At 41.9% G+C, this 27,706-nt stretch overlaps 4 protein-coding genes across 9 annotated transcripts; 1 reads left to right on the forward strand and 3 right to left on the reverse strand.

Moving 5' to 3' along the window:
- Positions 1-31: 31 nt before the first annotated feature.
- On the reverse strand, positions 32-517 carry RB195_010062 (uncharacterized protein; the record flags this gene model as incomplete). Its single annotated transcript, XM_064190893.1, has 1 exon — positions 32-517. One exon carries the CDS (start codon positions 515-517, stop codon positions 32-34), a length of 486 nt encoding a protein of 161 aa, XP_064048476.1.
- Positions 518-1,209: 692 nt separating this feature from the next.
- On the reverse strand, positions 1,210-1,820 carry RB195_010063 (uncharacterized protein; the record flags this gene model as incomplete). Of its 2 annotated transcripts, XM_064190895.1 has the most annotated exons (2): positions 1,210-1,561; positions 1,675-1,820. In XM_064190895.1, the coding sequence occupies 2 exons, from the start codon at positions 1,818-1,820 to the stop codon at positions 1,210-1,212; spliced, it is 498 nt and encodes a 165-aa protein (XP_064048477.1). The 2 variants fall into 2 exon arrangements, with proteins under 2 accessions (XP_064048477.1, XP_064048478.1); XM_064190894.1 differs by having other exon boundaries at positions 1,533-1,820.
- An 83-nt stretch (positions 1,821-1,903) lies between these two features.
- On the reverse strand, positions 1,904-2,785 carry RB195_010064 (uncharacterized protein; the record flags this gene model as incomplete). The annotated part of the gene is made up of 1 exon (XM_064190896.1): positions 1,904-2,785. One exon carries the CDS (start codon positions 2,783-2,785, stop codon positions 1,904-1,906), a length of 882 nt encoding a protein of 293 aa, XP_064048479.1.
- A 145-nt stretch (positions 2,786-2,930) lies between these two features.
- Positions 2,931-27,608, forward strand: RB195_010065 (uncharacterized protein; the record flags this gene model as incomplete). Of its 5 annotated transcripts, XM_064190901.1 has the most annotated exons (15): positions 4,540-4,569; positions 4,662-4,774; positions 5,265-5,385; positions 6,698-6,790; positions 7,251-7,279; positions 7,396-7,544; positions 11,280-11,446; positions 14,131-14,252; positions 14,423-14,508; positions 19,539-19,642; positions 25,762-25,853; positions 25,918-25,955; positions 26,771-26,901; positions 27,202-27,364; positions 27,421-27,608. In XM_064190901.1, 15 exons carry the CDS (start codon positions 4,540-4,542, stop codon positions 27,606-27,608), a joined length of 1,626 nt encoding a protein of 541 aa, XP_064048482.1. The 5 variants fall into 5 exon arrangements, with proteins under 5 accessions (XP_064048480.1, XP_064048482.1, XP_064048481.1 ...); XM_064190899.1 differs by lacking the exons at positions 25,762-25,853; positions 25,918-25,955; positions 26,771-26,901 and having other exon boundaries at positions 19,539-19,672; XM_064190900.1 differs by lacking the exons at positions 19,539-19,642; positions 25,762-25,853; positions 25,918-25,955.
- Between the last annotated feature and the right edge of the window lie 98 nt (positions 27,609-27,706).

Consider the following 27,706-nt stretch of genomic DNA (forward strand, 5'->3'; position numbering starts at 1 on the left):
CCGCATCACTCGTTTCGTTCCCTCGCCATTGTCATCCAAGATGTTCTCGTTTTGTGAGTGACGTTGACGAAGTCCTTGCCGTATCCACCTGAGCTCTCAGCTGGTCCATCCGTGTAGCGAACACGTCACCCCATCTCGTTGGCGGTCTCCCTCGAGGGCGTTTAGCATCTCTTGTGATCCAATCTAGCGTTCTTTTAGTCCATCTATCGTCGATTCTTCTCATGTGACCGGCCCATCTATGTTTTGCTTTCGATACATATTCCGCTGGGTCGCGAAGACGGGACATTCCTCTTAAGTCGGAGCCGCGAAGACCTGCTAGGTGTTGTGTGCGCCAGCCAAACTTCAGAAGACATTTCTCAACGGCTCTGTGGGTAGTAATTAGCTTCCTAGACGTGACAGCGGTGTCTGCCCACATCTCCGCTGCGTAACAGAGCTCTGGAAGTCGAACAGATGGGCACGAAGATCTTGGTCCGTCAGTTGGTCCGTAGCTTCCTTGACGGCTGCGAATGCTGCCCATGCTGCTCTCATTCTTCTATTCAGTTCTTTCTTCGAGTCGTTTTCCATGTTCATAGAACGTCCGAGGTATACGTATGACGAAGTTTCCACGATTTGGGAGCCTTCAAGTTGTACTCCTCCGTCCTCGCAGTAGGCGTTCTTCATGAACTGTGTCTTCTTTCTGTTTATTCGCAGTCCTATTCTCTTCCCTTCTTCGTTCATTTCGTTGAGCATCGTTTCTGCTTAATTGATACTGCTCGAAAAGAGGACGATGTCGTCCGCGAAACGAAAGTTCGAGAGAAATCTTCCATCAACATGTCCATGTATGTCCCTTTCTTCCCAGGGAAGTGATTTCATTATCCACTACAATGCAGCCGTAAACAGCTTCGGCGATATAGTATCGATATATACAGATGTAGTATCGCCTTGTCGTACCCCTTTCCAATGGGTGTTGTGAGAGGGCGGTGGAAAAGCTGTATCCTAGTCGTGCATTGATCGTGGGAATTGGTCACTGTCCTCACATACGACGCGTCCACACCTTGATCGACCAGCGCTGACAGTATTGCGTTCGTTTCTACGCCGTCAAAGGCTTTCTCATAGTCCACGAAGGTTAGAACAAAGGGCAGGCGGTATTTCCGGCAAACCTCTATGACCCTCGACACGCTCTGAATGTGGTCCAAGCAGCTGAACCCCTGACGGAATTCATCCAGCGTCCTAGATATGCGCGTGAGGATGATCTTGGTGAACACTTTGTATAACACGCTCATGCGCCGCTAAGATTAAATGAAGTGGATGGCCGCCAGCCCGAAGAAAGTCTCCTGATATAAAATCAGGTCCGCGGGCTGTGCAAGGTTTCATGCTCTTGATAGCGACTCGTACTTCCGAAATGAGAATCCGTGGTGGAACTTCACCAGTGGATATGATCGGGCTTGACACAGGAGTTGATGAACAGAAAGGGTTCGAGAAGAACCTCTCCGTAATGATTTCCATCTCGCGACGAGAAGACGTGCGAGTCCCGTCTTCGCTCAGCAAGGCTGCTAGCACAATATTATATTCGCGGAGATCCCTGCGGCACTTCTTAGACTCGTTCTTCTTTGTGCTGCTTCCAGAATCTTCTTCTGCATGTATTTCGAAAGATTCTCCTGCAACGCTTTTCTGCAGCTAGTGTCCGCTACTAACCGCTCAATGTGCAATGCATTCGGATCAAGCCTCAAAGCCCTTCTTCTTTCCAACAATTCCTTGGTGGTCTTCGAAATTCGATCCAAGTTTGTCGTGCGCGGCTTCGAGGCACGCTCAGCACAGGCTTGTGATCCTCTGAGCAGCATCTCGTGGTCCCGATGAGGCGATTGCCATTTTCATCCCGGTCCCCTAGTCCAAATCTTCCAATCCTGTGATCTTCGTAGACGACTTATTTTCTCCTTCGTTGCCGATAGCAGATTTTCTTTTCCATCGTACGGCTAAGTCGTATTCTTGCACGAAGGAGACGGTGATCAGAACCACTACAAAAGGATGGTACTACTGATACGTCAGGTAGACACCACTTCCGTTTGGTGAGTATGTGGTCGATCTCCACACGAGTCGCGCCATTGGGCGATTCCCATGTCCACCGACGATGATCTTTTTTCATGAAAAGAGAGTTCCCATGAAAGAGGCGAGCGGCGGACAACAGCCCGATGAGGCGATTGCCATTTTCATCCCGGTCCCCTAGTCCAAATCTTCCAATCCTGTGTATCTCTTCTGTGGCCTTTCCTAGTTTTGCGCTGAAGTCCCCGACAGCTAATTTGTAGAAGGGCTTCTCGTTGCGGATTACTTCCTCCAGCTCCTCATAAGACTCGTCTAATTCGGAATCATCAGCTGCTGATGTTGGTGAGTAGCAGTTGATGATACTATTAGGTTTTTGGCGCAGAGCGCGGAGGCGAAGTATGGCCAGACGAGGTAACAGGATCTCGTGAGAATCGACAAGATGGACGACGGATGGGTGCACAACAAAACCAACACCGCCTACATTTCGCGACGGAACCTTCTCTCCACGAATGACAAGTGTACCGTCATTCATCTGTCGCACGTCGCTCCTCCTGCACTTGGTCTCCTGCAGAGCAATCACGTGAAATTTGATACGCTCTGCAGCTCCGAGAAGAGCATACAGATCAGCGTCTGTGGAAACTGTTCTCGCGTTGTAAGTACACAGTCTGAGACAGTCTCCATGGCGAGTCGTGCGTGTGTCGCCTTGGTCCAGAATCAAAGACGTCTTGATCAACCTGAGATTTGATCGCCTCTCACCGGTCGCCATACCGTCCGACGTCTGAGAAGGCAGGGCCCAATGTGCAGGGTACTGAGGCAGTGGATATGCTGGAGTGGCAAAAAGACTTTTCCCCAAACTAAGCAGCGCTGCCACGGCTAGCTTAGCTTTCACCACAGGTCGTCGCCCAACCTATATGGATCAGGGGGCCACCTTGCGACATTTTGCCAAGACGGTGATGAGTCTTAGCAGTGGTTTATTCTTAGCTAGGCTTCCGATTCCGAGAAGTCGGATGTGTCGAACTCTTTAGCTTGGGAGACCCTGCCGGAGGACAAACCTCCGCTGTGCTTCGCAGTTCGACGCCCAGAGTCACCTCCACGCCACTATGAAGCGGTAAACCGTTGTGGAGGGATAAAGGATAAGAAAAGATAAAGTTTCTGGCGTTAATCAGTTCTACTTCAATTCAGAATCTTTTGAGGTCTACGAAGGTTTGAGGTGTAACTGGGCTATACAGTGACTTGCACGTGCTTGCCGATGTGTCAAGTTAGTGTTTGAATCTTCTCAGACAAGTCTGATACCAATCTATCGACCCCGAAGGGATGAGAGTATTCGCCCTACACCGGAATGTAAAATATGTCCAGATGACAATGAGGGTGATTGCATGAGTTCATGTGTTGTTTATATGATTTCCTGTGTGCAGTGTGGTGAAGAATACATAGGAGAAACAGCCAGACCACTATGTATTCGAATCAAAGAACACCTGGACGGCAAAAGGAAATCATGTGACTCCACTGCAGGTGGTCAGGGGGTGCGGCGTCATAACGGAGAAGATTTTGAAGATAAGATCACGATTTTCGCGAACATGCGGCGCACAAGGCTCCTGAGGCTTTTTGAATCCAATCCTAGGGCCCAAAGATGAATAGCAAAGGGGAATTCTAGTTATGAGGCTCAACAGTAAACTTAGAACTTCCTTTGTTGGGCAAGAAGGCATTTGAGCAGATGAATCACGTTCGATTTCATCCTTTCAGGCTCTGAAGAAGACGATATTGCCGAAACGTTAGCCACGAATATAGATTGTAACAGCCTCTAGTCCGGCTCAATTAAATAGACCAATTATTAGATAGTAGTAGTCAATAAATAAAAAGTACCAATTCTATTAAGAAGGCATGAAGAGATTTAGATTAAAATTTCCGTTGTGGATACAAGTGGAATTAGAAATTAATTGTCTTCACAACTCAAATTCCAATTAAAAGTCGCCTTTTTTTGTGCCATACCCTCCCATTTCGCATGGAGCCTTTATGAGGGAGACTCTGGGAGGACCGATAAGAGCCAAAACAACTGTTTTACTTGTATTAGTACATATGCTCCGAAGTTTTACGGTTTTATAATCCTGTCCAGATCTTTAAGCGGGAGAATCTGCTGTCATAATTTTCTGCTGAAGTGCAGAGGACCCAGCGGCGAAAAATTCCCTAGGACACGGCTTTTAAATCATCCACCTTGGTAGACCCAGCTTATAATTTTCGCCTCTTTTCTATGTTTTCCACATATATTATAGATTTGCTTCTTTAACTGCCTTCAAACTAGGGTACACAAACATCGGCCCATGGGAATTGCTTCAATCTTTCATTTTTGTTGAACAAAATGTTAAAGCTAAATGCTGCAGAGCTCTTTCATTCCGCAGTCAAACTGCGTGTGCTTGTTGGTGAAGTTGGGACGGGTAAATGTATGGGTCATTTCAGTCAGGAACGTGCACTCTCCGGGAAGCGACCATTTTCAGCTCAGTCCTTCAAAAAGTATCGATCCCTATGTTTCACGCTGCTGCCGCAATGCTGAAGGCAAGTTCACACGTCCTATAAATAGAAGTAGAATCCGTGTTTAGTGAGACTTTGGGAGCATGTTCATTTATTTTCCATTTATTTCTATTCAGATAGCTGAGTTGGAGTACAACGGTGCGAATTCCGTGTTTCTTCGCGCCCTTATTGACAAAAAATTCGCTCTTCCTTACAAAGCGATCGATGCGATTGTTTCCCACTTCTTGAGGTTGTTTGTTAGACATATGTAGCTTAAAAATTTTCTCTAAATACCTACCAAAAATGTATAAACCCTTGCGCAGTCATTGTGAGCACTACTGCACTATCGAAAAGCATCAGAAGTGATGGAGTCAGGCCCAGCTTTGCTGTCTTCTAGCTCCTGAACTTCCATATGCCGGGCAAAAACTTGTTGAAACATAAGTTCAACACCATCAAGATGTCTGTCTTTCTCAAGTTTTCAGATACATAAACACCGAGTGCACAAGTTTTTTTTTTCTATTAACAGTAAACAAGGGGCTGTCGAGGGCAGTATTATAACAGAGGACGAACCAGCCTGTCGAAATCTTTGTCAAACAGGTAGCTTATAATACAACCTGCGCTGCGCATCAGTATAGCTCCAAAAGGTGCGTGCACATATGTCTTAAAACTAGTAGTTGAAGTAAACTTCATTTCTTCGTTGTATTTTCACACAAAACTTTATTTCATCTTTCTTTTTGCAGAATGAAAAATGACGAACGCGATATGCCTGTGCTTTGGCATCAATGCCTCCTTGCTGTATGCCAACGGTACAAGAATGACTTAAGTCAGGAGCAAAAATCTGCTATAGTGGACCTGACAAGGGTTAGTCAGAACTGCTGTTGATTTCCATATGCATTTATTTCATTTGTTTCCTTTCTTCACTCGTTTCTTTTCCGTTTCGTTTTGATAAAATAGCATTTTTACTGCACTTCTGTACAGAAACTTCCGAGATTTGACTTGACTTCTAGTGGAAATGATGACATTACGAGTGTTGTTGTTTTTTTTTAAAATTTATCCTTCTTTTGTTTCAGCAAGAATTAAAGACATCACCCTACGAATCTGAGGTGGTACGGATTTCAGGTGGAGTATTCGTATACGGGATCTAGATTAAGGGGAGGGGGTGATTCCGTCCATTTCTTCTTAATTGCCGTAAAAAACGGCCCGGAAGATACGGCTTCGAGCGTCTCGGCGCGCCATTTTCTATGACGAGTTCGATTGGAGCGCGCCAGCCGTGTTCACACGCCGCATCTTCTGGGCCACTTTTTACGCTGATTAGCAAGAAATGGACGGAATCACCCACCTTTCCATAATCTACGGTCCCGTATACGAGTACTCCACCTGAAATCCGTACCACCTTAGATTCCTGGGGTGATGTCTTTAAGTCGTGCTTCGTAAGTTAGGAGTATACATGTTCGAAGCTAAGAGCGCTTGCGGTCTTGACCGTGGTCTGGTCAAAACAGCCGGATCTGCAGCGCAGTATAGCGCCAGTGTCGAATCGAAGCTGTTCTCAATTGATAACTATCTAACTAATTCTGAATAATTTTTACTAATTTCCTAACTAACTAACTAACTATTTCTGAATGAGAGCGCCTCATTGTGGTGCAGCTGGTGCTTAGTGTTTAACTTCCAGTCGCGGTTGATTGAGAGTTCCACTTACCGATAGCCATCAAATGTAAGTTCATCAACATCTCAATCATAGGTGTGATAGGGAGGAGCCGGACTTTCCTCAGGTGAAGGGATCTGGCTCATGCGATGCAGCTCAAGTGATAAGGATCCTTGCATCAACCGTCCAAAAGTGAGGAGGGTACTTTCGCCCTCTTCACTTTTCACTTTCGCCAACCGTCCAATAGTGGGGAAGGGTGGAGTACTGGCTCCTATTACCGCACAATGGAATAGTGGATAGATGCCGCTAATTTTTACCTGAATATGTTGGGATTACTTTGTTTTTTTTTTTGGTGCTTTATTTTGTAAAATTTGCGGAAGCATTAAACAAACAGTTACCACATTGTTGAAACGTATTCGTAGCTTTCCATATTTGAATGATACAAACCTATTATTTATCGAGGGATGCAGAATGAATGATTAACAAAACAATCATTGTTGTTACCGTCTGCTATTAAAAATAGCTTTTCAGTACCATAGTCACTACCTCATCTCACCAGAAATCCGACGTGAGCTTGAGTCGAAAGAGGAAGAAAGCAGTCATATGGTCTCAAAGATCGAGATCGTAAGCAGACCTAACGACAGCATGGAATTTTGAGTTTCAAAAGAAGTATTCAGTCGGAATTCCAGTCACATTTAGATTCATGCTTCTTGAAATTGTTGGATTTGTGTCTACATCTTTGGTTTTGTTATCTGAGATTGTTGAATTCGTTTCTGTTATGCAAAAGAAGCATATCTATTGTTATATCTGTTGTTGCTGTATTCACGTTAGTTCTGATATAAAGATACTTTATGAATAGGGAGACCTCTTCAGCGACTTTTACTGTTGTCTTATCTAAAGACTTCTTTGGTTGAGATTATTGTTTCTCTTTCACGACATTTACTTCACTCTGTCATTCAGATCTTTAAAAGTCCTGCCCGAGATAGAGATAATTCCTAGGGTTCATTTAGGAATGCTTTCAAGGGGTCATTCTTTCTCTCGTTGCTTTCACATCTGCACGGTGTCGTCTTCTAATTCTTTCGAGACGTCCCTTCCTTCCATTTTCAAGAGAAGGTAAATATGTGTAGAAGTGAGAGATAACTGTATTTCGTAGTTTCTCTTTTCCTAAGCCTTCCCTAGCTTTTATCCTAACGTTTTTTCTTACTTTCGCATGTCATCTTTTTTTTCAGGCCCACCTCAAATCCTACCGTAATCAAACGTAGCGCAGGGACGCAATTAAGATATCGACCTAAGATTCCGAGTGCTTCAGATTTGGTGTCAGCGGCTCCCGCGTCTGTGAAACCTTATTTACAATTGATGCGGCTTGATAAGCCTACTGGTATGTGCACAATATTTTATCTCTTGCAGCTTTTTTTCAGTTTTCTACGCCGAACATCAGTTACTTTTGTTCTAAATCTTCGAGGTAAAATTAAGAGTAGCTTATAGGAAGAAATATGTGCTTTTTTGTATCTTTGTGAAGGATTTGATGATCCACTCATTATCAAAGACTTTCTACCATCTCTTGGCCAAATTTTCACTTCCGGATCTGTGGAATGAAAATGGTTCTCCATTCAAAATATGGGAGTTGCAGTACGTAGAGGCTACTACGATACCCCTAATAGAAACAATCTACATTTGACGAAATGTAAGACATCTGCAGCCTTATCGAATCATCATACTTTGTGAATAGACTATTCTCGCAGTCAGATCAGCGTGCAGTAACGTCGTCACCTCGGTGCTTCTTTTTTTAAAGTACAACTCTTTCAACTTATAACTTTTTTTTGTATTTTTTGTACTGATAAGAACTCTGAAACTTCAGTTTTAACTCCATGTTGTAGTTTTTTGTTGTAATCATTCTTTCTTTTGACCTTTCGGGTATTAACTGATTTTCTCTACATTTTAGGAACATCGATGTCCTAATTCTTAATTCTTTGGGGGCATTGGTGTCGACATGGTAGATCAAAAATAGATCACGTCATGCCAGTAATACCCACTTGTATTTCAAAAAGACAGGATGTACACGCGTCGCAAGCTCTTTCCGTGCTGAATCAGCTCTGTAGATGAAATACAAACAGTTGAATCGAATTTTGAAGAAATGCCTGCTTCCAGCTTAATCAGTTGCATCGCTGAGCATAAAGATCACGTAATGAGCACATGTTTGCGGTACTCATCGAGAAGGTCAAGGCAGACTTCACAATACAGCCGAAAGCTGACAAACGTTTGTGTGCCACAGTAATTAGACCACTGAATGTTCGTTGTTGTCGTACCGACTTTTACTGTACGGGTAAAGTCAGTGGTGAACGTCTACGCTTACTAAATGTTGTTCTTCCGTCGGTGTTTTACTGGTGTCAGGCGCTCGGTAATGCGCGTATCTTTCCTAATGTTGGTTTACCCAATGTTTATATTCGTAGAAGTATGACACCAGAGAAGAAAAGAGAATATGGTCTGAGGCAAGTGGGACGAGTAGGTGGTGAACCGTGGCGAGTTATGTCAACTTTCTGGCATGCAAGGAAACGCTTAAATTTGCTTGGTGATTCTGAATTAAAGTTAAACGGATAAAGCTTCTAGTGTTAATCAATCAGCTTGTGATGCGCCCCATGTTCACTTCAATTTATAATCGTTTGAGGTTTACGAACGTGTAACTGGCCTATACAATGACTTGCGGTGGCTAGCCGATGTGTCAAGTCTATATTTTTAACCTCCCACACAAGTCTGGTACCAATTTATCGACCCCGGTGGGATGAAAGGCTTGGTGAGCACCAGGGCGGATTCGAACCTCCGATTGATCGTGCAGGAAGCGGAACCTCTAACCGCTGCACTACACCTGCCCCTGATTCTGAATTATTGAAGACTTGTTTACTTAGCACGTGCAGTCTTATCGGTAAGCTTCACTACTTACAAATGTTTTTTTTTTGTGTTAATAAACCTGATCTAATTTTCATCACCGAAATTCGGCTAGCTGGTAGAACTTTTATTCCGAGCTCATGGAAAACCATCCTTGCAATGTCTACTGCTCTAACCTGCCTAAGAAAAGAAGAGGTGGTGGTTGTCTACTTGTAAAAGTTTCTCCCAGATACCAACTTTGTTAGCTCCGTCACTTCTTTGAAAGCTGATTTGCTGCCGACAGAAATTTTATGAATTGAAAGTTTATCGCATCTTCGTCTCATACTTGTATACTGCCCTTGAACACGTGATGACAAGAAACTTGTAGAGAGTCTAGCCGATCTTGCTGTTACTAACCATTGAACAATCATCCTTAGCGACTTTAGCTTGAACGTAGATAGGATTAACTAAAAATTCAAGATGTAAAATTACCTAATGACGCCAACGGAATTATCGACATCGTCTTTACGTCATGCTCTTACACAATTGATGTTAAGCTTCTTCCCTGGATAACCTCATCTGGTCACGCTCTATTTCGAAGTGGCAGAAGCTAGATTTGCCCAGAAATAAATATGCCTACCTTTTTTGCTGCCGACTTCTCTGAACAATTATTTTCATAGTTATAATAGTTAGTTGACTGGCAGCCTTGTTCGACTAGTACTCGTCGTGTTCAGATATCTACTATAGACTCTATACTAAGGTGTATGTAGATCTTACAAAAGAAAATTGAAAAATTTGGTGGCTTCAACCTAAATTATGTATAAATATAAAATAGAACATTTGCCTTTATTTTCCTTGGGGAGAGTTTTTGAATTTCGTCTCTGTCAACCAATCACCTGTATCACCCGTGCTCCCATTGCTCATCCATTTGCTCGAGCAGGTGTCAGTAATCCTTCCATTTGTTCCGATTGCGCGCAAGTGTTGCTCAGTGAACATCGTATTTTTCCTTGAAGAACTTCGTAAAGAGGTTTGACCATTGGATCGGCGGTCTTCCTGCGGTGCGTTTGATGTCGCGTGGTGTCACGGGCCTTATCCAATTCCTTACGATTGTGTCGTTGAAACGCATGGCGAGTCCGGGCCACCTAATTTTACTTTCTTGACGTATGCGGCAGCGTCTCTGATCTTTGGTCGATGAGGTAAGGTTAGACATCGAATTCCCTCTTCTACTTGCGTTAAACAGGACACTACTAGCATCACCTTTCAATGGAGCGTTCTAAGATGCTGATAGCATTTCCTCCTGCTTGGAAAAAGCTCAGGTTTTTAGGTCAAAGCTGGAAGAATGGTAGTGTTGAATAGGTGGGTAGGGAGCCGGATGTTCTTAGTCTTCTTCACTACATCCCAGATACTCTTCTATGCTCCCCAAGCCGCTTGTTTCCTCCTGCCCAGTTCGGAGTTCAGATAGTTCATCATGTTAATTTCCCGACCTAGATATACATAGCTGGAGCATTCAGAAATATTCATGCCTTTGAGAGTGAATGGAGCATCAGAAACCCATCCGTTTCTTATGAACATCGTCTTGTCCAAGACCCATGTTTTTACGCGTTTCATCAAGTTCGACCAAAAATGTTATCAGAAGGATGTCGTCAGCGAAGCGAAGATCGAGAGCGACTTTCACTCCCTTCGTCGACCTATACTACATTGTATTGTTACCACGAAAATGTTTTTCCACAAAAGCATTATTGATCAATGTTTTTTTTGTCAGTTTCTTTTTGGTTTTTGTTCGTTCGCATACTGGAACATGTTGTTGCTAATTTTCTTAACGTTACATTATTTGTTGGACAGACCGCTTTGGTCAATATATTTGTTGACTAAGTCGTGAAGTACATTCTAGTCGAAAAGAGGGTGTGCTTCATACTAAATTATAAATTATAAGTTTATCTCTGAGACCGTCTTACTACGTACATTCGCACTGTCTGGTGTCAAGGGAACAGGGGCCGAAGGCTAACATCCAGCACCACTGAGCATGTGCCGCAGCTAGATTGCGAAACGATCGGCCGATTTACTCGAAATTGAAATTGGGTGTTGATAGAAAATATCCATTTTGCCGATCTCACTCCTTTGTCAATGCAACAGTGCCATTTGGTGCCGCTCTACTTCTGAATTTTCATGTATGTCGCACTATTTCAATAAGAGTCAGCAATGAATAAGTGGAAATTGATTTCTTCTGTGATTTCTTGAATCTTCAATTTAGGAACATGGTTATTGTTCTGGCCATGCACGTGGTCCATTGGACTTGCTACACCTGCTTGTCAGTTTCCTTCTTTGTACTACCTCACGTTGTTTGGAACTGGAGCTATATTGATGCGCAGCGCAGGTTGTGTTATAAACGATCTGTTTGACAAGGATTTTGACAGGCAGGTTCGTCCTCTGTTTCAAGTGATCCTGCTCAATCTCTTGTTCACGGTTAGTACAAAAAAAAATTGTGTGGTAAGTGTTTGTGTATCTTGGAACTTGAGAAAAACAAATATCTTGATGACCTCAAATAAGCATGTGATCGATTACGATGTGCTTAGTTCTGGGTGAAAGCGGTTAAAAATGAGTTGTTATGCGTAAGAAGTGATTTGGAACCTTTTCTACTACAGTCGCTGCGATTTCTGGGACCTTGATTAATCTTGAAGATTAACTTCCTTTATTAGTCACGCTTGAACCTGTTTCAAGTGTTGTATTAGTTTCCTGTCCATATATCAGCTGGACAAAGCGCAAGTTCGTGGCGCTTTCTCCAGAAAATAGGAAGTAAATACATGTAAGGTTTTTTTTGCTCACGTTCACAAATTCACCTTCAGAAAAAGAATAAAATGGATACATTAGTGAGATTTTTTGAAAGTTAAAAAGGAAGTAGTTACTGGGTGACATAACAATAATAGCAAGCAATAAGTTTTGTATGCAGACAAGACACTACAGAACAATTGCTTGCAAGCAAGACAGTACGGGACAAGATTCGACGGAACTCAAAAAATAGCACTAGCGATGCTGTGAATATGCCCATAAGGTAATTATATTGTGCTGATAAAATGAAATGTGAACTGTGTGTTGAACGTCGATTTCTTGTTGACACTTGACATTTTTATGTGAGTGTTTGCTTTGACAGCAACGAAATTTGTTCTCGATGGTATTAGTCGTAAAGAATTGGGGGTACAAATAAGTTTTGAGGAATTTACAAAAAAAAAAGAAACTAACTAGGACTAAATCGCATCGGACCATTTTTTAGCTATATTCATGTCAAGGCGTCATCGTTTCTTTCTAAAAAATCAGTATATTTCATCTTGCAGGAGTGTAAACAAGCTGCTTTGTTTGTACTCTAACTACGTTAACCTTTAAGCAACAAAACACAATTTGATTTGTGTTTTGTTGCTTAAAGGGCATGGGCTTAAATTAGAAGGGGTTTTTAATTTAAAGGGCTTGGGCTTAAATTTGGGCTGGTTTTTGTTTTAATTTGAAGAAAATGCAGCTAACGGACATCGATTGCAGTGTGAAGAGTAGAGTATAGGGAACATGGTCCATCAATAAAAACATGTGAGTAATTCAGGGGTTTCAAAAGTGACGATTTAGGCACCAACGACAAAAAATGCGAAAAGAGGCCTGTAAAGTTTAAAGACGCTGAGGTGGAGGCGTTATTTGACTAAAATTCATGCCAAACTCATGAGCTCGCTGAAACTTTGGAACTTTGAAAAGTCTCAAGACCATGAGTATGGTATGGTGCTAAAAGAAGGAAGTTGGGTTCTGTATGTACTGAAGCCAAGAGATCTCGAATTCCGTTTTTTCACGTGCGAACAACTGTTCCGAAGGCAAAATCAGCAGGGTTTTTCGCATGGAATCATGAACGGAGACGAAAAATAGATCCACACAAGCAACCCAAAGCACAAAAATTCGTGTCCATGAATGCATCATCTTCAACGGCCAAACCGAATATTTATGGGAAGAAGCTAATGCTGTGGATTTGGTGGGCCCAGCTCGGAGTGATCTGCTATAAGATACTCCAACCTAACGAAACCGTCACTGTCAACGTTACCAACAACAATTCATGCAATTGAGCCAAGCATGCAAGCTCAAACGCCCCAATATGCTAAAAAAATGACGAAGTGATCTTCCAGCACGACAACCCTTGGTCACATGTAGAAAAAATCTTCGAGGAAACTTTGTAGATGCTTCAATAAGATGTCCTGACATTGCTTCTTGTGAATTCCAGTTTTTCCAGTCGATGTCCTATACCTTGTCCAGGCTGCACTTCACTTCCTAAGAAGAAGCGAATGATTGGGTCGATTCTTGGGTCACCTCAAAAGACGTGGAATTTTTTCAACGCTGCCTGAATGATGAAGAAAAGTTGTAGTTAACGATAGACAATACTTTGAATAAAATACATTGTACCAGCTTCCCTGAATAAAGCTTCAGAGTTACAGAAAAACCCTCAAAATTTATTTGTACCCCAATAGTCCATCAGAATTAGCGTCAAAAAAAGAAAAAGATTCTGTTACACGATACTGTGGCAAAATGAGCAAACAAATCGGCTGAAATTGGAAGACGAAGACATTTTATTCAGAACAAAACGAAGTCTTGCTACAGCTAATAATAATCAATATTCGAGATACCCGATTTTTTAGTGATGCGCTGGAAGATAGCTTTGGAGGTGGTGTGATCTTTAATGACATTTTTCTCTTCTTTCTCCTTGCATTTCCTTTGGACGCTTACATTTAAACTTCATCTTCGTTAAATTAGTACCACGATACACACTATTCTCAGTATACCTCCACAAGAAATATAATTGGACTCATTTCATTCCAAACAAGTCAGAGGAGGACCTTTGCACATGTTCATCATTAAGTGCTCACCAGGTGCTCCTTATAGTGTCAAACTGTTGGAGGTCAATTCGATTATTTCATCGCTTATACACGAAATCAGTTGATAGAATAGGTTGCTATCATCTGCACTGGTGAGTGTCGGTGTGAAATAATCAGTATCATTTTGCAGACATCTGTATAATCAGTTTGCTTTCTGGATCATTCGTTTTCCTGATTATGATGATTACAATTACACTACATTTGAAGGTAGAGCGCACCAAACTTCGTCCACTAGCTTGCGGATCTCTGAATGATCGTCAGGCCATTTCATTGCTAGCAGCCCTTCTGTCTGCCTCTTTTGCTGTTCTTTTGCAGTTGAACTGGTTCAGGTAGGTGTAATTATTATATGTTAATGAGTTGAGAGTAAAGTCTGGCACATCAACTGAAATATCTGGTAACATAATCGTTACTATGTTCCGTCTCCCTCCCTTAACTGTCAAATGTATTTTCCAATCTGTAAACTTTGGAGTCTTCGCATATATATCTTTTTATCTTTTAGTGTTGCTGTCGGTTCGGCGTCAACTGTTCTTGTAGTATCGTATCCACTAGCTAAACGATTCACATACTGGCCGCAGTTCGTCCTTGGTGAGTTCTGTTATGTCAAGTTTAGATTTCCTCACCTGAAGCGCACCTCTTTAACTCTCGACCTGCAGCTGAACAGCAGTTTCTGTGCGCCTGACACCAGTGAAAGGGAATTATCAGGATGAGGAATAACTCATAAACTTTTTTTAAAAATGCACGTAGAAGTAGAGAATGTTGTCAAAATGTTATACATCATTTGATAGAGAACTTTTTGGTCTGCAGTGTTCCGATTGTTCAATTTCACTGATTCTTGTTTGCTCAGATCATTACTATGGAGCGTCCAGTGACAAAACAGAGCATTTTCGATGCCGATTGTTCTTCATACTTAATAAAAATGGTAATTCGACTGAAGTTGAGATTGGCCCGTATTCTGGAGAATGATCAATCGTAGAAAAAAGTGAATGCTGTTAGACTTCGTGCTCCAGAAAACGAGGCTTGGCCCTCAAATTTGCTCGTCAAATATATTGGGTTGGGGGGGGGGGAATCCATTTTTCCCGTTTTTAAACAAAACGCCTGCAACAGATTAATGAATAGATATGTACATATAACAAAAATGGTAAGTATCATCATTACGATATATTTGTAATGACAGGCTTATTCTGTCACGTGTGTGTCACCAAAAAATCACATGTCTGTCTCCAAAAAAGGGGTGCGACGGATGGAGCGCCGGCATCGTATCACCTGTATTACCTGCGCTTCCGTTCTTCATCGATTTGCTCGAAAGAGATTTGACCACCATGGTGTCGGCGGCATTCCTGCTTAACGTTTGATGTCGCGTGGTATGCAGTTGCAGTGCGCTTACGGTTCTAGTTCTACGATTGTTGTTAAGATCCATCACATGTCTGGCTCACCTAATTTTGCTTTCTTTGGCATATGCGGGAGCGTCCCTGATTTTCGATCGGTGACGTGAGAGTGAACTCTTTCACTTGCGTAAGGCAGGTCACTCGTAGCATCACCTTTTCAATTGCGCGTTCTACTGCGGTTATCGCATTTTTCTCCTGCTTGCGAAACACCCACATTTCTGAAGTGTAGGTCAAATCACGAAGAACGAAGGTGTTGAATAAGTGAGCACAGAGCCGTATGTTATTAGTCCTCTTCACTACATCCTCGATGCTCTTGAATGCTCCCCACACCGCTCGTTTCCTTCTGCCTAGCTCGAAGGACAGGTCGTTCATCATGTTGATTTCCCGACCTTGATATACACAGCTGGAGCATTTGGATATATTCGTTCCGTTGAGCATCAGAAACCCATCCGTTCCTCATAAACATCGTCTTGTCCAGGTTCAGCTGAAGACCGATCTTTTTAAATGCGTTTCATCAAATTCGGCCAACGTCCTTTCCGTCTGATTGATGCTTGTTGTTATTAGAACAATGTCATTAGCGAAACAATGATGGTTAAATGCCGACCGTCAACTTTCACTCCCATGTTGTTCTATTCCATTCTTCGCATCGCGTTCTCGAGCACTGGATATAATATAGCACTGAATAGTGGCACTGAATATTTTGGGTGAAGTTGTATCACCCTGACGAAGCTTTCGCTTCACGTCCATTATGACATCACTGTAGAGTGGGGAAATTTTGGTCATGAATTTGCTATACAACTTACAAAGTATCTTTATGTATGGACTAGGGACGCCTTGTTTATCCAAGGCCTCATTGACGTCTTCGGTCTCAATCGTATCGAAGGCTCTCAAATCGATGAAAGTAAGAGACAGCGGCATCTTGTACTCTCGAGATACTTCTATGAGTTCTTAAACGGTGTGTATGGGGTCAATCGTACTGACCCCTTTACTGAAACCCTGCTTGCTCGCATGGCTGTCCTTCATCTAATGTTCTTTCTATCCTCTTTAGGATCACTCTTGTGAAGAGTTTGTTACAGACAGACACTAGGCAGGTAGGGCGATAGTTGCCGATGTCTTGTGGGTCTCCTTTCTTATACAACAACACAGTCTTGCTAGTTTTCCATTGTTTAGGAACCTTGCATTCCGACAGATAACGACTGAAGAGCCTCGTTAGTGTGATGATGAGGACTGACGGTAGGTACTTTAGATGTTCAGGCTTGATTCTGTCGGGACCGGGTGTTATCCACCGACATGATGGCATGTCGGACTGGAATGACATGTCTATCTTCCCTCATATGGTGAGAAGATAAGTGGACGTGGCCGTTGAAGAGATCTGAATACAAGTCGGGAATGACCTTCTCCATCCCCCTAGTCGATGGCATAGTTGTTTTAGCGTAGCGGATAGCAGTAATTTTTTTACGATTGGCAAAATTTCGACGGGCGTAGCAGATGCTCCTTCCCGCCTCAGAGCTTCAATCAACACTTCTGTTCATCTCTCCTTGAGGTCTTTTATCGCCTCTCTGCAAAGCCTTGCGAGCTCGAACGAGAGTTCACAAGGCTTTGCAGAGAGGCGATAAAAGAGGGTTGCCTGCAGCTACGCACTGTCGTATCAGCTCTAGAGTTTCCGGAAGCAGGCGTCTCTTAGTGGTTTTAAGACTCTTCGCTCTCCTCGTACAGTCGTAAAGATGTTCTATGAGCCGTTCATATTCGTCGTCAATTTTGTGCAGGGCGATATTTTATCAAAACCCGACAAACGAATCGAAGAGCTCCCAGTCAGTGATGGTTCTGGTAGTTTGTGAACTTCGTGGCTTTTCTCCTTTCCGTGTGAAGGAGAATATTCCCCGAAGAAGATTATGGTCTGATCCTGTATAAAACTTTATTACATTAGCGACATTCTTCAGACAAAACCTTTTACTGACGATGATGTGTCCAATTTCATTTTACCACTCTACGACGCCGTTGTTGTGTCACGTTGTGTCACTTATGTGCAAAACACAATAACGGCGTCGTAAAGTGATAGAATTTGGTGGGACGGGTCCCACGGTGTCGGATTGGTGCGCCGGCGCAGGAAATCTATAAAATGTGGTGAGACGGCTCTGACGGCGTCGAATTAGTGCCTTTGCGCCAGATAGCTAAAAAAAAAAAGGGTGAATTGGGTCACACAGATTGGTGTGGCGGCGTGCAACGGTTGTATTGGCGAATTGGTGTGCGGTGGTGCAGTAAAATCGCGCGATAACTTCTTGTGCGTGTCGCGAAAGGCAAATGAGACATTGCACTCGTTTCATCGCTGTGTCGTTCGCCCGTGTTGCGTTTCTTCTTTATGACTGCTCCGCGCTTCTTTTCATTAGCACGTTTGCCTCAGATTCGTAACCTGTAGCCAACAATTTACATAATCTGACGTGGAACGTTATCTTTATCAGTAAGATGATTTCGTTCACGTCATTTTATTTTGAAACATCATGTGTGTTCCTGTCTTCTGTCCTTTTTTGATTGTTCATTGCCTCAACCACAAATCTCACGAGCAGCGTCAGCAGCCTTATTATTTTGATTGGATGCAACAAACAAATAATAGTGTCGAATATGCACCGACTGTCCACTGAACGCTCCATTTCAATGATTCAAAAGGACAAAAATAAATAAAAGTGAACAGTTACAGCAATATTTTCGTGTACATCCACAAATTATTCGTCATATGGTATATAGCATTTTACCAATACTTTCTATGTGCGTTTTAAATCTGAGAAAGAAGAAAAAACGTTAACAACCTGATCCTCTTTTGTGGCATAACATTCATCTTGGGCCTTTTACGGTTCCTTCCTTCTAACAAAACCTTCGAGACAATTCGGCAAAACATCGTTTAGAAGACCACTTTGAAATGACAAACCTTAACAAAGTTTTTGTTGAAGCGAATTCTAATTTATGGAATTATATCACTTTTTCAAAGAGGACATTCGGCAAATTGAAATTGCATTCGCAATACCAACTCCTTTAAGGAAAAGAAAAAGTGTGACCCAGTGGATATAGGTAGGCAACTTTCAAAATAAAGTCTAAAAGTCAGATAGACAGTTTCAAGATTAAGTCTAAAAGATTGAAACAAACCCCAAGGAACGCAACCTGAACTGCTAAGCGAAACATAGATCTACAGAAGAAACAAAAAAGTGGAGACGAACAGCTGCGAAAACATCAGATCAGAACTCACTAAATCGTTGGGTTTTTCTTTCGTCTATTAGAATAACATTTGTGTTTCTGTTTGAAAGTGCCTCTTATGAGATTGCATCTCGCGAATTGTTTTGTATTCAAACATAACATGGTATTGTAAAAGTCACTGTATCTAAGATTTGAATTGGCAGTCTGGTGTGGACGCCATTAGCACACATTTTTCCACTTGTCCATTGACATGTGCTGTTCCACCGTACGCTGTGCCATTATTGTATTAGGGGTACCCATAGGTAATCAATTATTCCAGTGGCAACAAAAAAAATTACTTTCATTTAATTTCATGTTTAGTCGACTATATAATCTCCGTCGTTATCCACGACCTTTTGCCATCTTGCTAGTAGAGTTGTTCTCCTGTTCATATATAATTTCGTTCCCTTTGAAGAGAAATATTATTCTAGATGAGCTCTCACTTCATCGATATTTTTCAAATTTTTATTCCTTAGGGAATGTTCTATCGATCGGAATAAATGAAAATCAAGTGGTTCTATATCTGGGGAACATGGGGGATGCCAGCACAGCTGTCTTATTTTCTTCTGAGTTAATTTTGCTGAGCGCGGTTTGACAACATCGCGTTGCAACAGATGCGGAACCTATATGCCATGCTTGTAAACCTTCTCAAATCCTTGAAGATGTCTTTGGATCGCTGACTAGGTAGCCGAAAGAGTGTTTGCTATTTCTTGAATATTCAGTTTGGGATCAGTTTCCACCAGTGTTCAAAACGTCAAACTCAGCAGGGTGTCCACTTCGATCGCTATCAGACAGTGTCTACCACTTTACAACGGTGTAATGAGAATGTTTATGTTTAATAATCACAAGGCCAAGGCCACGAGTTGCAATATTGCCATTTAGAACACGTCTTCATGCATTCGCTCTTTGAACTAAACTGAAGCAGATATTCCACACTAACAATAATTGATTACTTATGGGTACCCCTAACAGTTATCGTGAAAAAAATAGAACCATCTATTACAGGAGCAACACTCAACTGGGGTGTATTGATTGCATGGGCTGAGATGTTGCCTCAGGACAAATTTTACACTGTATTTCCTCTCTACTTCTCAACCGTTCTTCATACTGTAATTTACGACACCATATATAGTCATCAGGTTCTCATGAGTTTCTTGACCTCTCCCATTTCACTTCTTGCAATGTAGAGGGGATTCTCATACAACTTGTCGTGTTGTGCACGCTGTGACTTGTTTCCTGCCCGCCAACTGTGTGATTGAGAGTATTGAATTAACGAGGTGTTACAAATAGTTGTTTTGAAAAAAAGAGATGAGCTCATGCTATCGCAGAAATACGTAGGTACTGGGTACTGGGAAACCCACCCCTCAAATTGCCTGCATTCGGATGCTGTCTTTCATTTTGTCCACATTTGTTCTCATATGTTGACACACTTGGTGCGGAACTTGTATTTAGTAGAAGTTTGCTTCCTCGTAATTAGTTACTGCTGATAATGAGCAAGTAGTTAATCATTAGTCATTCGTGACTTTTTTTGGATTTAAAGGAAGCGTATAACGAAACTGACATAGTGTGGAAACCTGATGAATAACATAGAGTTTGGGGCTTAGATTACGAATATTAGCGTGGAATCGCTCAAGTTACCCAAATCATTCTTTAAAAATCGGCATAGAAACGGCGTTCGTTCTCACGAGATGCGTTAGAACGCGCCATCATCGTACTCGGTCCGGTTCTCTCAGCGGCCTATTCGTTCAGTTTGCTAGAATAGTCTGCCGAGGAGCCCTCAATGATTTTCGACCACGCCCACGTGGATGGTGTGCGTGCACAATTTTGGTGCTTTCCAACCTACCCCTAGGGAACGAGCGCCGTTTTTCAGGACGATTAGGGGAAATGGAGGGGCTGCGCCCATATTCGTAATATACATCCTGAATTCTATGTTTTTCATCAGGTTTCTACACTACGTCAATTTTGTGATACACACAAACACCTTTAGCCCCTAAATTGGTAGTTGCGCCTATAAGCCTTTAACACCTTTGTTCAGCACTTCTGGTTTTTTATATTATGCTTAGTAGAAGTCCTAGCTTAGTACCTGCTCGTCACTTGCCTGCGTAGGAATGAAGGTTGATATCTTCTAACCAGATTATCGTAGCCAGGTCAAGATTAATACCACCTTCCTTCGAGTATTTTGCCATTTACTATCCATGTGTCAAAACATAACATATATCAGTGGAATTATCTCCGATTTTTTGCGCTGTACTCCTATTAAATGGAGTTTAAATCTGCTAGGATTCTCATCTCACTTCTCAGTGTGGTGTCTCCTAGTTGAATGTTTTATCCTTCATATGAACCTTCTTCAACCAGAACAATACCAGACATCCGTTGTTATCCGATATTAGAGAGCATAATGAATAATATGGTTCGGTGGATTAGTTCGAATGATCGCCGGTACATAGAAAATTGTTCCTGAGAGGTTGCCGCAGTTAGGCGGCGTATTTCTAAACTTTTACGCTTTTGAGTGCTGGAGATAATGGAGACTGACAAGTGCCAAGTACTCTCTTTTTGAAACCTCGGAACTTTGTGGTGACTCTATGTTCTATTGTTTTGCGAACGAGTTTTTGAAAACTCACTTGGAGATTAACGTTTCGACAATCTCCTCTTTATCAGAAGCTTGAAGATAGCTTCAGGTCTTTGATAGTATGCATGTCCGGTCAAGCTTCATTTTGCAAAGCTTCGATATCGTTCCAGCTGCAGTATTCAGTAGATCTCAAAAGGAAACAGAAGTCTCACCGACCAGCTAATGACCGCGTTAAAAGATTGTCACCTAAGGCGAGTGGGGTGAAGAGAACTATTTGTTTTCGACAACAGTTCGATTCCTGAGTATTTTTCTCTGAAAAATAGTAGGCTTTTTTTAGATCAAATACACAACTCTGCTCTATTTCATTGTTTATTCGAATTATGGATACTGCGCAGTATCCATACGTATTAGTGTCTGGATAAAGTGTAAGCGAACTGCATGTCTTATAATCTTATTGACCACAGTGGCGTGAAATCATTCTATATAGTTGACCAGCAGCCATTTGTTATTTATGAATGTGGATCCTTAAGGAAAGTTCAGGATGCCCCTCATGCCTTCTTCGCTGTTATCTCCTTCTCGTAGTCTAAAATAGTACACCTTATTTTATTTTCCTTTCCATCATATTCCTAATTTTTGTGTGAGATGGAAGGGATGCACAGAATCATTCTACCTTTATACCTTCCATCTCCAACTTCTTAACCATTGTAACTGTGCTCTTATGGGAGAATTGTTACAAGGTGATGTTGTGTTTACAATCTCAAACGACAGTACCAAGCATAATAAACAGCAGCTGTTTCGTAATGGGCTCGACGATAGGCAGTGTATATCGAAATATTGCGTTGCTTGCCCTTCGATGGGACTGGGGAACCAGGACCAGGATGATGTCCACTGCTTTTTATATTGGAGGAAATGGAAATGTGTTCTGTTTGCGCGTCAAAGGGAACAAATAGAAGATTGATGACACAATTGGTGCGACACAAAAGGGAGAAGCATGATTTATGTGATCGTGAAGCAAAATATATAATTTTTACCCATGAGAGGAAACTATCTGCTAGCAAGACATCTAAGCATTCCGGGTTTCCGTCATAAATCAATCCATGAATGAGAAAAATGAGTGTTTAGCAATTACATATGACTTTATACTTCTGTGAGCTATAAATGTGAGCTATTCTGTCCTCAGTGCAGCTCTGTAATATTTATTCGAGACACCAGTGCTTAAGAATATTGCACACTATATATATATATATATATATATATATATATATATATAAGGATAAAAGGATAAAGTCACTGGCGTATCAATCCACTTGGGATGCGCCAACGCGTTTTTACTGGAATTCGTAATCGTTGAGGTTTTGGAACACGCGTTGGCCTATACAATGACTTGCGGAGGCCAGCCGATGATCAAGTCAGTGTTTTTATCCTCCCAGACAAGTCTGGTACCAATTTATCGACCCGGAAGGATGAAAGGCTTGGTTTGCACTAGGGCGGTTTCGAACCCTCGACCGTGTGGCTGCAACGGACCTCTAACCAACTGCGCATATATATATATATATATATATATATATATATATATATATATATATATATTTATATATTTATTTATTGAACGATATCACATGTTATGTGTGTTGCTGTTTGTTTATGTGTTGTGTAGTGTGGTGTGTATCATGTGTTAAGTTGATATGTATGTATTTTGTGTTGTGTTTGGTGGAACTTGTGTGTAATCGTGGTTATTGGTAATGTTTGTCTGGTGTGTGTTTGAGTAACATTTTTTGGCTGTCATTTGTATGTTGCCTGGTGTTGGGGTTGTGGTTTTTGGTTTGTATGATGTATAGAAGAGTAACCGAGATTTTTATTGTTTGCTGTTGTGTGTTGTGTGTTGTGTTTTGTGTTGTGTAGCCCGAGTTTCAAAGTAGAGGGGACAAGGTTCCACTTAAGTCGGCGTTTGATTTAATGGAACCTCTGAACTATGGGAAGCTGTAGAATGAGGTAGTGAATGGCCTTTAGTCCACGTGTCAGATTCCTATAAAGGTGTGCTGACCAAAAGTTGCGGTATGTATGGGATCCATCGTGAGATCGGATTCCTTTGGAATTGGATGACAAGGTCTTAGAAATTATTCAGTCCCAAATTTGGCTTTTGCGCATTGAAGGCGGTGGGGTCACGGAGTCTGGTGGTTTGTAGAGGAAGAGACACGGTCACAGGACCTGGATGACTTAAAGGAGCCATTATGTTGTGCACGTTGTCCAACGGCTAGGAAGACGGTTACCAAAAGGGTGAAGAGGGAGGGGAGGTGCGGTCGAACACCTCGTGCGTTATGAACTTGAACCAATATTCAAGTTACAGAAGAGGTGTGGACTGTTCAAAGAAGACGGATTACCTTTGGATGAACCTTGTCGATGTGTGACGTCCAATCATGTTTGCCCAGAATAAGCCTTGTACGAAAGGGGTGCGACGGGTCCAAGGCGTCGGTACCATTGGTTAATGACGTGAATGTGATCTAGTGGTAAAGTTGCGTCGAAAGCCGCCTGTTCGATGGGTTGGTTGGGGAAGATCATCTTTGTAAATGACGAATCGGATACCTTATATATGACGGACAACGGTGCAATAGGACGGGTAGTTGTTGTATCAAGTTGTCGCCTTTTAAGCCAGTATGTGAAGAATAGAGAGTGCGACGGTTCCCAGGCAGTCATTAAAAAGTTGTCAGGATTTTACCAATATCCGTATAGTGGTGCGGCGTGGTCCCGGCGCATCCTAGCTTCATTTACGCGGCCACTCGCGTGGATTGTGGCCGCGTCAGTTGTACCAGGAATGATGAGGTATTTGTGAGGGACAACCGGCGTGAATTCTGACCTTTGGCAAGTAGCAGGAGGTCCGGCGCGAGTCCTTTACTAAGTGGTGTAATGGTCCGGCGAAGATTTCCCTGTAGAGGTCGAAGGCTCACTTGCTAGAATTAGTGTCGCACAAGTTTCTGTATGTCTGTTCAAAAGAGGTAGTGGTTGCATTGAAATTCCACAGCGTTTTTAGCGACTGTTCTGTAAAAGTCGATGTCGAATTCTCAGTTCTGTTATCTGTGGGTCTCTTTCCTGGATGTAGCAAAGTAGCGGCTATTTTTATTGTAGCTTTCAGTTGCATAACCTTAGATCGGCGGTAGTGGCGAGTTGTTTAAATGTAGAACTGAAAATAGCGTGGAACTGTCTTTATCATTGGAGTTATTTCAAGTAATGGTATTGACGGAGACGTATTTTTTGATGACTGTTTATGAACAGAGGGGAAGACCGATGATGTCGACGTAAGGAAAATGGGGTTGTTGATAAAAAAAATTGATGGTTTTGTTTAGTGTTTTGAAGCTGATGTCATTTTTGTTTTAAGATGTTATTATCAGATGAGCTCATTTTGGAAGAGACTAGAATGTGTTCCCTTGGTTGTTACTATAAATATGGCTAGAAAGTTTTTGAATTCAATCCGACTTTAGTATTGAAAAACGGCAACTTTAATATCTAATTCGTAGACTTAAGCGTGATAGCAGCTTCGAAACAGTTTAAGGAAATCGCGTATTCTTGTCGATAGTCGTCGTTTGCGTACACTTGAATTACAGAAAGCGGCTGGTTTTTGTGAGAATGTCGATGTATGAGACTCTGTCACGAGAGGGTGAAAAAACAGAATTAATCCATTTCTTATTGACCAGAAACCCTGTTGAGTCGAAAAAATCATATGAACTTAGCTGTAATTTTAAAATTCGTATCCCCTTCTTTGTGTTCTAACGATTATATCGGTCCTCCATTTGCCTTTCCAACGGGCAATTCTTGTCCTGGAGCTCAGGGTGCGGCAGTTGATAGTACCAACGAGATTCAGCATAATGGACTAGTATTTGAGCATCAGGTTGTCAGGCGACTGATGCGAAGACGAGGAATAGTCGCCACGATTAGTAGTAAGATATATATATATATATATATATATATATATATATATATATATATATTATATATACCTCTAACCAACTGTTATATATATATATATTATATATATATATATATATATATATATATATATATATATATATATATATATATATATATATATATATATGACTTATTTGCCTTAGATGACTGGTGACGCGGTGTCTTGCTAGCTCTGCTCGTCGGTGAGAATGGTTTTCTTTTTGTTTCCCTTTTGAGGGCTTTTTCCATAGCATAATTGAAACGATATCGAGGCTCCGCTAGGAGAGTTTGGTGATGTACAGAGTACCAGAAAGCCTCCAGCCTTTGGTAGAGACGAGCTTGTCGAAACATCATGCCGTCAATATAGTCCCACGAAAACTTATCTCGCAAAACAATAAAACAAATTGAATACAGAATGACTACAAATATATTTGAAGTACATCGTATCCAGTCTTGATGTTTTAATACTATGATTTGAGTTTATTAAAGGCATCACCCCACGAATCTGAGGTGGTACGGATTTCAGGTGGATTATTCTTATACGGGATAGTAAATTGTGTAGAGGGGGATGATTCCGTTCATTTCTTCCTAATTGCCGTAAAAAACGGTCCGGAAGGTGCGGCACGTGCACAGCGCTGGCGCGCTCCACTCGAACTTGTTGTAGAAATAGCGCACCGGACATTCGAAGCCGTATCTTCCGAGCCGTTTTTTTTTTAGGAAGAAATGGATGGAATCACCCTTCTCTCCATAATCTACGATCCCGTATACGAATATTCCACCTGGAATCCGTACCATGTCAGATTCGTGGGGTGATGCCTTTAAAGGACTTCAGTTTTGAAAATGATCGAATCAAAACAAAAACACGCCCTTCAGATCACCGAAGGCTATCGATGAGGACCTTATCGATGAGGGTAGGGCAAGAAATAATCGGGAAATTACAAATCGAAATTCAAAAATTCGTAGTATGGTAAACTTGATTTTAATGCATAACATGCATTTTCGAAGTGCATTTCCTCCATAGCAATGGCGTGATGGAGCCTGTCTCTATCGATGATTGAGGGTCCATTCCGACATTAGTGGTTGCATTTGATGATGAATAACATTCCTCATATAACCTAATGATATTAATGCTTTAGTGCAAATCTTGTCCCTCAAATACTTAACAGGAAATATTAACAGTAGTCCAGATCCAGGGAATAAGGTCAATTGAAACCGGTTCGCTCTTCAAAGGTCTAATGCATCAGTTTTGAAAATGATCGAATCAAAACAAAAACACGCCCTTCAGATCACCGAAGGCTCGTCACTAGAATGCCGCAGGAATTTCATACAAATATCAGCAAGCGCCACTGCTGAACCGTTAAAGCGACTGATGAAGTTTTAAAATATTAAGACCAGACATACTGAACTAAATATATCTCCCTATCCACTTGTGGTAACACATCGCAGAAATAGTGGAAAAAATGTCGATTTACCGACACACCGCATAGTCACAAGAAAAGAGCACATTTCAAAGAGTGATCCATCGAGTCACACAGTCTCTAGCACACAAAAGTGTATGTATGTATGTCGACCATGTCATCTTTTCTCGAATATACAGGCCCGTACCACCTGTCGCAAATTCAGGCATAGATGCATATTTTTCGCTGCGAGGTCGTTTGTTACTTATGTTACGCAGCTTCTTGATAACACTAATTTTCTTGTATCGCACTCAGATTTCTCGCTGCAGGACTCACGTTCAACTGGGGTGCACTTCTGGGCTGGTCGGCCATAGAGGGGTCACTCAGCTCAGCATCGATTGCTCTCTACTTAGCTGCCATTCAGTGGACTCTGCTCTACGATACAATATACGCACATCAGGTTACAATACCTCACATTGCAAGAACATTTTCACGTCGTGCTAAGAATATGTGGTTCACCCAGGCTAGTAGCCCAACGAGTCATGTTGGCGTTGCTTGGAGGTAACAGTGTATGACAGGTTCCAGCAAATTATTTTGCCTGTGTCACTAAACACTGCTTGCGTGTTACCTGGTTTTGACTTCCTGATGTTGTAGTCAAGGTCCGTTTTCGTCCAGCATGCAGTGTGAGATATCCCCTTAACGCTTTATGTCCCTTATCCTTCTCCAAAAGTCGTTTCCTCATGAAATGAATCTCATTTAGGATAAAGCAGATGATATAATGATAGGCGTGAAGTCCACAGCACTTCGTTTTGGAGAGAACACTAAGCTTTGGTTGGGTGGATTTGGCTGCGCTGCAATTGCTGGTCTAGGTCTTGCTGGATATTTAGCAGAGCAAACATGGCCCTATTACGTTGCTTTGGCAGGTAGGAAACAAAGATGACTTTGCTAAAAATTGTTACTGAGACGAATTGAATTTCAGCTACTTCGGCGCATCTCGGATGGCAAGTCGGTACCGTTAAAATTAATGATGGAAATGACTGCTGGAAGAAATTCAAATCTAATCAGTGGTTTGGCGTCATTTTATTCACGGGCATCGTCATCGGGACACTTATGAAAGAACGAAGAAACGAGGATGTGAAAAAGGACAGTGGCAGCGATAAATGTTAATATTATGATAGGCTTGAAGAGATCAAATGACCTCGAGAACAAAAATGTACGAACAAAACCAAAAGAAATCGGAGAGAATTGATCAGAATTCCAAGTGA

Source organism: Necator americanus, chromosome III, assembly GCF_031761385.1.
Source record: "Necator americanus strain Aroian chromosome III, whole genome shotgun sequence".
NCBI classification, from domain to species: Eukaryota; Metazoa; Nematoda; class Chromadorea; order Rhabditida; family Ancylostomatidae; genus Necator; species Necator americanus.